Source organism: Bos mutus, chromosome 14, assembly GCF_027580195.1.
Source record: "Bos mutus isolate GX-2022 chromosome 14, NWIPB_WYAK_1.1, whole genome shotgun sequence".
NCBI lineage: Eukaryota > Metazoa > Chordata > Mammalia > Artiodactyla > Bovidae > Bos > Bos mutus.
In genome coordinates, this window is record NC_091630.1 from 12,095,141 (window position 1) to 12,107,455 (window position 12,315).

The following is a 12,315-nucleotide window of genomic DNA, read 5'->3' on the forward strand; positions in this document are numbered from 1 at the left end:
AATTATGGATTTATTGATAAGCAATTATAAGATGATAGAAGTATGTCTTTAATGTTTCAATATTTAGGAACATATACAAAACATTAAACAAGTCAGTTCTGACTACCATATCAAAACTATAATATAGTGTTCAACAAAATACATTATTATAATTAAAATACTTCTATTTGTTTTCCAGAAGTACATTTACTTACTAGATTAACTTTTTAAAGGGGGAAGCAAAGTAACGTCATAAAGTAATATTTCATTATATAGCAGTAGTTTGATTGGTTATATTTTGAAAAAAGAATGATACATTTTCTCTTATTCTTTCAAGAAAAGGATCTGTAAGATTTAAATGATCTCCAGGAAAATGTCTCCATTGCTTCAGTTGTGACATGGAGAGAGGTTTCAGGGAATCAGACTTCTGTTGATGTGGACCAAGCTGACAATTTCTAGACACAGGGAGTTTTTCCAATGAATCACCTGAAACAAGTAAAACAATAAGAAAATCCTTAGGCCAATCAATACTCTATTATATACAATACTTTTCTTATTATATAATGAGTTTGTGTGACTTATTACATTTGATTACCATAGTTCACGTTAAGATGAGCAAATTCAATTAATTCATTCCTTCTACGAATATTTATAAATTGTTTATTATGTGTTAACTTGAGCAAAGAGGGCCAAAGTGGTCAACAAAAATAGACATGGCCTCTGACTTCAAGGACCTTATGATCTAACAAGAGAACTACACATTAAACAAATAATCATCCAGAGAGATAGATGTATTATAGGTCCACAATTTCTCATCTAAAAGCCTGTGGGGCCAGATAGGTTTCCTAATTTAGAATACAACTGTAACAACGTGGGATAACACTCCATAATCAAATTCATTAATCAGCTATGGCAAGAACAGTTGTACAAAAGAGATTGAAGACCATCAATAAATTCACATTAATTTAGCTAAGGTATCTGCCACCAAATAAGATTGTTGCAAATTTATGAAAGTGAAGTGAGTGAAAGTCGCTCAGTCGTGTCCGACTCTTTGCGCCCCCATGGACTATACAGTCCATGGAATTCTCCAGGCCAGAATACTGGAGTGGGTAGCCTTTCCCTTCTCCAGAGGATCTTCCCAACCCAGGGATCAAACCCGGGTCTCCTGCATTGCAGGCGGATTCTTTACCAGCTGAGCCATAAGGGGGAAGGTGCGGGGTCAGGGGGCGGGGTGACAACTTTTGGTCTTTCAAGCTTTCTAGATTTCAAAACTGGAAATAAGGAACTATGGAGCCACATTACAAACAGAGCTAAGGGTATGAAGCTAAGACAGAGAGGGCTGTGAGCATGTACAACAGGAGAAGCTGACCTGTGTTATTCAGATCTGAAGGACGACAGAGTGGCCACAATGGCAAAGTAGGAAGACCCTGAGCTCGCCTTCTCCCACGGGCACACCAAAAGTAGGGCTATGTAATTGTTACAAATTGCAACTTTCTATGAGAGGGACGTGAAGACCAACAGAAGAGATTTTCCACAATTAAAGACAGAAAGAACTACAAGGAGATGGGTAGGAGAGGCAGAGATGCAGTCAGGACCCACCCTGCTACGTAGGTGACCCACGAACTGGAGGATAATCACAATAGCAGAGGTTCTCCCCAAAGACCAAGGGGCCTGTGGCCCATGTCAAGCTCTCCAGCCTGGGGGTCCCGCACAGGGAAGATGAGCCCCCAAAACATCTGGCTTTGAAGACCAGAGGGAATTGCATATGGGAAAGCCAGAGGACTATAGGAAATAGAGGCCACTTCTCCAAGATCAGGAAAAACCCAACCTATTTAACACACAAAAATAAGCACAGAGGCAAAATGAGGAGACAGAAGAGTATGTTCCAAGCAAAGAAATAAGATAAAACCCCAGAGGACGTAGTAAGAGAAGTAGAGATAATCAATCAACCCAATAAAGAGTTCAAGATAATAATCATATAGATGTGCAACAAACTCAGGAGATGAACGGTGAGAAGTTTAACAAGAGCTAGAAAATAGAAGAACCACACAGAGCAGAAGATACAAAAGCTGAGGCTGCTTTGAGGATCTAGGAGACAGTAGAAAAATACCTTGAAAGTACTGACCAAAAAAAAAACACCCCAAATATTAAAAAACCCTATCAACTAGAACTGTACACCCAGCAAAGACAGAATTTAAGAAAGAGAAAAAACACTTTGAAAAATAAAATACTGAGAGACTTAATCACTAATAGACCCTTGTTGGGGGAAAAAAACAAAAAATGAAAAGACAGACAGTAGAAATGAATCAAAATATATCCGTAATTATAATTAATGTAAATAGACTGAATGCTCTGGTTGAAAGAAAACATCAGACCGGATGAAAAAAGAAAATTCAGGCTCATGCTATTTAAATGAGAGCTACCTAAAATGATACAGAAAGATTCAATGTAAAAGAATGGGAAAAGATGTATCAGATAAATACTAACAATGAGAAAGTCAGTGTAATATATTAACATAAGACAAAATGAAAGCAAAAGATGTTAGGGATAAAGCAATCCCTACATAATGAAAATATAAATAATAATGAAATAATAATGAAAACATGTCACAAACAACATATAAAGTATATAAAGCAAAAATTGACAGAACAATGAGAAAGAGAAAACTTCACTGTCATACTGTAAGATTTTAATGTATTTCTTAATAATACATCTAACAAAGAATTAGGTTATTAACAGAAAAATGGGCAAATGTTATGAACAGGTGGTTCACATAAAGAAAATACAGCTCTTAACCATAGAAAAGCATTCTCAACTTCACTCATAACAAAAGAAAATTAAATTAAAACTAGACAAATGAGCCATTTTTACTCTCAGACTGACAAAAACCCAAACATCTGATAATCCTAAACTGGGAAAGCTGTGGGGAAATAGTATACTGTTGGTGGGGTATAAATGATACAACCTCCACTCCAGTGGAGGGCACCTTAGCAGGATCTATCAAACTACAAATGTACATATTCTCTGACAGAGAAAAACTGATAATTAACCTTACAGAGATATTTGAACATGTGGAAAAAGATGTATGAATGAAGATGCATATTGACTGAAAAGAACCTAATTACACAGCTGTGAGGTTAGATGAATAAATTATGGTCTATTCATTCAATGGAGGATTATATAACTGAGGGGAAAATAAGAATAAGGAAACGTTCTGTAATGATACAGAAAGATCTTGAGATATACTATTAAATGAAAAAGGTAGAGTTCAGTTCTGTTTAGTCGCTCAGCTGTGTCTGACTCTTTGCGACCCCATGAGCCGCAGTACGCCAGGCCTCCCTGTCCATCACCAACTCCCCGAGTCCACCCAAACCCATGTCCATTGAGTCGGTGATGTCATCCAACCATCTCATCCTCCATCATCCCCTTCTCCTCCTGCCCTAAATCTTTCCCAGCATCAGGGTCTTTTCCAATGAGTCAACTCTTCGCGTCAGGTGGCCAAAGAATTGGAGTTTCAGCTTCAACATTAGTCCTTCCAATGAATACCCAGGACTGACCTCCTTTAGGATGGACTGGTTGGATCTCCTTGCAGTCCAAGGGACTCTCAAGAGTCTTCTCCAACACCACAGTTCAAAAGCATCAATTCTTCAGCGTTCAGCTTTTTTTATAGTCCAACTCTCATATCCATACATGACCACTGGAAAAACCATAACCTTGACTAGACGGACCTTTGTCGGCAAAGTAATGTCTCTGCTTTTCAATATGCTATCTAGGTTGGTCATAACTTTTTCCTTTCAAGGAGTAAGCGTCTTTTAATTTCATGGCTGCAATCACCATCTGCAGTGACTTGGAGCCCTAAAAAATAAAGTCAGCCACTGTTTCCACTGTTTCCCCATCTATTTCCCATGAAGTGATGGAACCGGATGCCATGATCTTCGTTTTCTGAATGTTGAGCTTTAAGCCAACTTTTTCACTCTCCTCTTTCACTTTCATCAAGGGGCTCTTTAGTTTCTTTTTACTTTCTGCCATAAGGGTGGTGTCATCTGCATATCTGAGGTTATTGATATTTCTCCCAGCAATCTTGATGCCAGCTTGTGCTTCTTCCAGCCCAGCATTTCTCATGATGTACTCTGCATAGAAGTTAAATAAGCAGGGTGACAATATACAGCCTTGACGAACTCCTTTTCCTATTTGGAACCAGTCTGTTGTTCCATGTCCAGTTCTAACTGTTGCTTCCTGACCTGCATACAGATTTCTCAAGAGGCAGGTCAGGTGGTCTGGTATTCCCATCTCTTGAAGAATTTTCCACAGTTTACTGTGATCCACACAGTCAAAGGCTTTGGCATAGTCAATAAAGCAGAAATAGATGTTTTTCTGCTTTATTGTTTTCTTTTTCTTTTTCAGATGCTTTTCTGTTTTCTTGCTTTTTCCATGATCCAGCGGATGTTGGCAATTTGATCTCTGGTTCCTCTGCCTTTTCTAAAACCAGCTTGAACATCAGGAAGTTCATGGTTCATGTATTGTTGAAGCCTGGCTTGGAGAATTTTAAGTATCACTTTACTAGTGTGTGAGATGAGTGCAATTGTGCAGCAGTTTGAGCATTCTTTGGCATTGCCTTTCTTTGGGATTGGAATGAAAACTGACCTTTTCCAGTCCTGTGGCCACTGCTGAGTTTTCCAAATTTGCTGGCATATTGAGTGCAGCACTTTCACAGCATCATCTTTAAAGATGTGAAATAGCTCAACTGGAATTCCATCACCTCCACTAGCTTTGTTCATAGTGGTGTTTCCTAAGGCCCACTTGATTTCGCATTCCAGGATGTCTGGTTCTAGGTGAGTGATCACACCATCGTGATTATCTGGGTCATGAAGATCTTTTTTGTACAGTTCTTCTGTGTATTCTTGCCACCTCTGCTTAATATCTTCTGCTTCTGTTAGGTCCATACCATTTCTGTCCTTTACTGAGCCCACCTTTGCATAAAATGTTTCCTTGGTATCTCTAATTTTCTTGAAGAGATCTGTAGTCTTTCCCATTCTATTGTTTTCCTCTATTTCTTTTCATTGATCGCTGAGGAAGGCTTTCTTATCTCTCCTTGCTATTCTTTGGAACTCTGCATTCAGATGGGTGTATCTTTCCTTTTCTCCTTTGCTTTTCACTTCTCTTCTTGTCACAGCTATTTGTAAGGCTTCCTCAGACAGCCATTTTGCTTTTTTGTGTTTCTTTTTCTTGGGGAAAAAGGCATAGAAGGTACAGAATCATACACATACTACACAATCCCTTATGGGGGCCTGGAGGGAACTGGGCAAATAATATTTATTCAGAGTTCCTTGCATATGTATAAAAATACATCTAGAAGGATACACAAAAAACTAGTAACAGTAGTTTTTTATGGGGCAGCAGGGCTAGAAACTAGACAGATGAGGGCATTACAGAAGGAAGTGTTTCCACCATATACATTTTATACTTTCAAATAGCTTTCATATGTAAACATTACATTTTTCAATGCAATTTTCCAGTTAAATTAGTAAATTTTTAAATCTTTAAAATAAGAAAAAAGTAATTTGGTAACAGAAAGTTTGACTCATACGGCAGAACTCTAAACTAAGTAATTAAGAGAATACAAATGATTTTCATGCACAAGAGAAACATTTAGTAACTGAACACACCAGGCCACACATACACCAAGTCTCAACAGTTGCCAAAGAATCAATGTCATGCAGACCATACCTGGGACTACAGTGCAGCAGCCAGAATTCAATAACAAAAACTAAAATACATTTTAAGCATACTTTTAAATATCTCATGAGCCAAAGAAGAAATCATAATGGAAAATAAAAAATATTTAGAACTGAAAAATAATTAAGATGGCATATCAAAATTATGAGATTCAGCTTAGTAGAAAATTTACAGCCTTAATAGTCATTTTAGAAAAGAAGACTGAAAGTCATTAACCTAAGGATTCAACTTTAGAAAATAAAGGAAAAAATTAGATAAACACAGGGCAAAAGAAAAGAAATAATTAGAATAGAAATCACTAAAATGGAAAAAACATACAACAGAGGAGATTAATGTTGACTATATAAAGTATAGATTATTTCATGCTAGTCTTATACAGTTTCACTTCTTAAACTCATCTCAATACAATTATCAAGTGACTTCCAACTTCCGGACATTGCTTGCTCAAGTACTACTCCAAATTGAGTTCCTATCTGAATGGTGTTCATTCTGGAGGGTTGACACTTTCAGCCTCATTTAAGCAGCACAAGTGGTGTGTGAGGTACTAAGAAGCATGGTGGCTTATGCGTACTGTCCACAAAGTATGACCTCATTAGGAATAAGTTGTACACAAAATAAACAGTAGGATTAGCCTGTTGGGTGTGTGTGTGTGAAACAGAAATAAGGATTAAAAACATTTCTCTAATTCTTAAATCATTATCAGGATTTGAAAGATTTTTACTAAATAAGTCAAATTTTCCAAAACTGATTCTGAAATAAGCTAAATTGAGAGAACTAACAGGGTTCTAATTAAAATTTTCTCTCCTACAGTAATGGAAATAAAACCAAAAATAAACAAATGGGACCTAATTAAAAGCAAAAGAAAACTATAAACAAGATGAAAAGACAACCCTCGGAATGTTAAAAAATAATTGCAAACGAAGCAACTGACAAAGGATTAATCTCCAGAATATACAAGCAGTTCATGCAGCTCAGTATCAGAAAACAAACAATCCAACCAAAACAAGGTGGAAGACCTAAACAAACATTTCTCCAAAGAAGACAAACGCATGAAAAGATACCCAACACTGAGTTTATTTTTGTGTATGGTGTTAGAAAGTGGTCTAGTTTCATTCTTTTACAAGTGGTTGACCAGATTTCCCAGCACCACTTGTTAAAGAGATTGTCTTTAATCCATTGTATATTCTTGCCTCCTTTGTCAAAGATAAGGTGTCCATATGTGCGTGGATTTATCTCTGGGCTTTCTATTTTATTCCATTGATCAATATTTCTGTCTTTGTGCCAGTACCATACTGTCTTGATAACTGTGGCTTTGTAGTAGAGCCTGAAGTCAGGTAGGTTGATTCCTCCAGTTCCATTCTTCTTTCTCAAGATAGCTTTGGCTATTCGAGGTTTTTTGTATTTCCATACAAATTGTGAAATTATTTGTTCTAGCTCTGTGAAGAATACTGTTGGTAGCTTGATAGGGATTGCGTTGAATCTATAAATTGCTTTGGGTAGTATACTCATTTTCAAAATAAACTCAAAATGGATTAAAGATCTAAACGTAAGACCAGAAACTATAAAACTCCTAGAGGAGAACATAGGCAAAACACTCTCCGACATACATCACAGCAGGATCCTCTATGACCCACCTCCCAGAATATTGGAAATAAAAGCAAAAATAAACAAATGGGACCTAATTAACCTTAAAAGCTTCTGCACATCAAAGGAAACTATTAGCAAGGTGAAAAGACAGCCTTCAGAATGGGAGAAAATAATAGCAAATGAAGCAACCGACAAACAACTAATCTCAAAAATATACAAGCAACTCCTACAGCTCAACTCCAGAAAAATAAACGACCCAATCAAAAAAATGGGCCAAAGAACTAAATAGACATTTCTCCAAAGAAGACATACAGATGGCTAACAAACACATGAAAAGATGCTCAACATCACTCATTATCAGAGAAATGCAAATCAAAACCACTATGAGGTACCATTTCACACCAGTCAGAATGGCTGCGATCCAAAAGTCTACAAATAATAAATGCTGGAGAGGGTGTGGAGAAAAGGAACCCTCTTACACTGTTGGTGGGAATGCAAACTAGTACAGCCACTATGGAGAACAGTGTGGAGATTCCTTAAAAAACTGGAAATAGAACTGCCTTATGATCCAGCAATCCCACTGCTGGGCATACACACTGAGGAAACCAGAAGGGAAAGAGACACGTGTACCCCAATGTTCATCGCAGCACTGTTTATAATAGCCAGGACATGGAAACAACCTAGATGTCCATCAGCAGATGAATGAATAAGAAAGCTGTGGTACATATACACAATGGAGTATTACTCAGCCATTAAAAAGAATACATTTGAATCAGTTCTAATGAGGTGGATGAAACTGGAGCCTATTATACAGAGTGAAGTAAGCCAGAAGGAAAAACATAAATACAGTATACTAACGCATATATATGGAATTTAGAAAGATGGTAACAATAACCCGGTGTCTGAGACAGCAAAAGAGACACTGATGTATACAACAGTCTTATGGACTCTGTGGGAGAGGGAGAGGGTGGGAAGATTTGGGAGAATGGCATTGAAACATGTAAAATATCATGTAAGAAACGAGTTGCCAGTCCAGGTTCGATGCACAATACTGGATGCTTGGGGCTAGTGCACTGGGGCTGACCCAGAGGGATGGTATGGGGGAGGGAGGAGGGAGGAGGGTTCAGGATGGGGAACACATGTATACCTGTGGCGGATTCATTTTGATATTTGGCAAAACTAATACAATTATGTAAAGTTTAAAAATAAAATAAAATTAGAAAAAAAAAGAAAAATTGAGTTTCAATAAAACAGAAAAGATACCCAACACTGAAAACACATGAAAAGATACTCAACATTGATGATTATTAAAGAAATGCAAATCAAAACTACAATAAGGTATCACCTCACACTGGTCAGAATGACCATCAACAAAAAAATCTACAGACAATAAATTCTGGAGAGGATATGGAGAAAAAGGAGTCCTCTTGCACTGTTGGTGGGAAAGCAAATTGATACAGCCACTATTCCTTTAAACAACTAGGAATAAAACTACCATGTGACCCAGCAATCCCACTACTGGGCATAAACCTTGAGAAAACCATAATTCAAAAAGACTCATGTACCCCAATGTTCACTGCAGCACTATTTACAAGAGCTAGGACATGGAAGCCACCTAGATGTCCACTGACCTAAAAGAGCCTGTGGCACATATATACAATGGAATGTTACTCAGCCATAAAGAGGAAGAAATCTGAGTCAGCTGAAGTGAGGTGGATGAAACTGAAGCTTGTAATACAGGGTGAAGTTAAGTTAAAAAGAGGAAAATATTGTATATTAGTACATACATATGGAATCTAGAAAAACGGTACTGACGAACCTATTTACAGGACAGGAGCAGAGATGCAGACGTAGAGAACAGACTGAGGAGCAGCTGGGGAGGAGGGGGTGGGTATGGATTGCGAGAGCAGCACTGACGAATAAATAGCGCCACGTGTGAGACTGCTGAGCAGGAAGCAGCTGTGCAGCACGGGCATCTCAGCTGGGTGCTCTGGGGTGGCCTGGGGGTGGGGTGGGGAGGGGATAAGAGGGAGGCTCAGGAGGCAGGGGATATATGTACACTTATACCTGAGTCATGTTGTCGTACAGCAGAAACCAACACAACACTGTAAAGCAATTATCCTCCAATTAAAAACAAAGGGGAGGAGGCAAAAAAAATTTTTTTTTCTCAAATATCCAGGTCATAGCTGCCCTAAGACCTGAAGAAAAAAGAAAACTAACATATGCAAGTGGTCAATATTTTAGTTATTCTGTTTTTAAATATTTTCAACTGCTCAAGAGTGACCACTTAACTTCATCATAACAGAAGTAAAATGCAACTAACCTGTATGATTTTCTCCTGTACATTCACAGTCAAGCAGGTCATGAGTAACGCAATGTGAACTTTCATGCAATGTGAACAAATTTTTAAGTTCTTCCACTGAAAACTGAATATGATCAGATGTCTTGGATAGGTCTACAACTGCCCCAGAAAGACCTTGTTTACTGATCTGTCTTTGATAGATCTTTTCCTCTATGGTACCTGAAGAGAAAACATTCATGAGCTTTCCTTTAGATCTTTACAACTGTCATTTTGGTAGGGTAAAATACATTTATTATTATACTAGCTAACAAAATAATATTCCTGGTACTGAAGCACAGTTTAACACACAAAATACCTTTATCTACTCAAAGAGAATGCATCTTTTTTCATACTGGAGGGTTACTACCTGTGGTTAGGAGTCTGTAAATATGTACAGGGTGCTTCTGACCATCTCTCCACACTCTAGACATTGCCTGTAGAAAATAAATGAGAATTCTGAAAGTACAATAGAAACTAATAACCTTCTCCACATAAGCAACTTGTATTCATAAATTTAAGACTAGGAATTCTAGATTTCACTTACAGCTTCAAAAAACAAGGCCCAGGCATAACTAAGCCTTCTCTACTTCAATTTTTTTCCTGAGTTAAAGAAAGGGATGAATGAACACCTCACTATGGTACTGTAAAATAACCACAGGGTGCCCTGCAACAGTGAGAGGGGCTATCTGCATCGAAAAAACAAATGGGATAGCAAGTTTGGGAAGTAAGAATGCAAAGAACCAAGGATAGCATGGGCATGGAGGGTTTATTCTCGGTCCAACAGGCTAATGATTCACCTCTAAGGAACCCTAGGATACCTGCAATCAGCTCAGGCTCTAGATAGATCCCTGAGGTTTTAAGATTTATCCGTGATACTATTTAGTAAAAGGTTGATATTCAAACCCTGAACATTCCAAAGAAAATTATGGCCCTCAACCAGCTTCTGGAAGCCCCTGGAATATCGTGCTTGATAAAAGCATCTTAGGTTACCTGGGGTCTTGGGCCACACCAAGCTGTTTATGCTAACGATGTGATTTAGGTAGGGACTTGGGGCAGTTTGACCTTTGCAGAGGCCAATTCGTGCCTACATGACCAACCTCCCACAAAAAGTCTAGACACCAAGGCTCAAGTGAACTTCTCTGCTTGACAAAATTCCATGGGTGTTGTCACTCACTGATGCTGGGAAAATTAAGTGTTGTCCATACAATCCCATAGGGAAAGGAAAACCGGAAGCTTGTACCTGCTCTCTCCTGGACTCTGCCCTATGTACCTTTCACCTGTGCTGATTTTACTCTGTATCCTTTCACTGTAATAAACCCTAACTTGAGTATAACTGTTTTTCCTGATTCTGTGAGTCCTTCTAGTGAATCACTGAACCTGAGGGTCGTCTCCCGGTCCCCTAACACAGCTACCAGGTGAGGCGCAAATCTATAGGTAGAAACCTCAAAATCTGTGAAGATGGACTGTACTCTGAAGAAAACCAAATGTTGCTTCTGAGATATTTTCCTAAGGAAGCTAATTTTGCCTTTTCACCATACCCTGCACAAACACCGATCATGGCACCTGCAACACCTTGCTGTCCTCCCCTGATGGTCACGGGCATCCTGAAGGCTAGCTAACTACAGAGCCAAGTAGGGCCTGGAGACATACCGGCTTGGGTATGAATCCTGGCTCTGCCTCTTATAAGCTATGTGACCTGGAACAAGCTTCCATAGCTTCATCTGCAAAACAGAGCTTACAACACCCACACTTGCAGGACTACTGTGAGGACTGAACAGATGTAAAGCATTTAGTAGAATGCCTGATACAAAATAAGGGCTGAATATGCAGCAGTTCTTATACTTCATCATCACCCTCATATCCCCGCAGGCATCGTATCCCCCTTCGGCATTTTATAATGTTTGTTTAATATAGAAAAAGTCCTACCTGGATATCAGTAGCTGGATTCCAATCAATGTCATAGAGGATTAAGTGAGATCCTCCAATAAGGTTAAGCCCCACACCACCAGCTTTTGAACTTAACAAAAAAATAAAATCAGAAGAGTATTTACTATTAAAGCCATCAACAATTTGCTGCCTTTGAGAGATTGGGGTCTGTCCATCAAGTCTTGTATAAGCATATCCATGACGCTTGCAGACTTCTTGTAAAATATCCAGGGTTCGTGTATAGTTGGATACCAACACAACTCTGTCAATCAAAAAGAAAGAATCTTCATATACAACTTGGAAGCAGTATTAGATTCTTTTAATTAGAGAAAAATACTAATATTATCACTGATATTTATAGAATATCCAAGAGAACTCTGTATAATTAAAACATAGATTCTCTTTCAAATTCCATTTTAAAGTCAATATCTAAGAGGGAATTCCCTAGCAGTCCAGTGGTTAGGACTCTGTGCTTTCACTGCCAAAGGCATGGGTTCAATACCTGGTTGGCGAGCTGGGATCCCACAAGGCACATGGTGTGGCCAAAAAAAAGAAATTTAAGAGACTTTCAGTATAAAGATAAGGGAGTAAACACCTTTCTGCTTTCGTTACTTTCTTAAGTCACCCTAAGAACAGCAGGAGAATAAGAAACAGAAACACAAACTCTATCTCTGATGGAACAAGGAGAGATTTATATATGAAAACAGAAACTAGTGGAATGGTGATGTGTTTAGGAGTGAAATCTA

The 12,315-nt window shown here is 38.3% G+C and overlaps 1 protein-coding gene across 3 annotated transcripts in view; it reads right to left on the reverse strand.

Annotated features, from left to right (window-relative positions):
- The window catches only part of RAD54B (RAD54 homolog B), a 118,136-nt gene continuing 105,821 nt past the window's right edge, over nucleotides 1-12,315 (reverse strand). Inside the window, exons 14-17 of one of the 3 annotated variants that reach the window (XM_070382974.1) lie at nucleotides 11,570-11,831; nucleotides 10,011-10,077; nucleotides 9,626-9,823; nucleotides 1-465 (exon numbers count right to left, since the gene is read on the reverse strand). In XM_070382974.1, coding sequence (XP_070239075.1) covers nucleotides 248-465; nucleotides 9,626-9,823; nucleotides 10,011-10,077; nucleotides 11,570-11,831 — 745 coding nt within the window. In that variant the 3' untranslated portion in view covers nucleotides 1-247. The remainder of the gene's footprint in view (nucleotides 466-9,625; nucleotides 9,824-10,010; nucleotides 10,078-11,569; nucleotides 11,832-12,315) is intronic. The other 2 variants (XM_070382976.1, XM_070382977.1) reach the window with 2 other exon arrangements.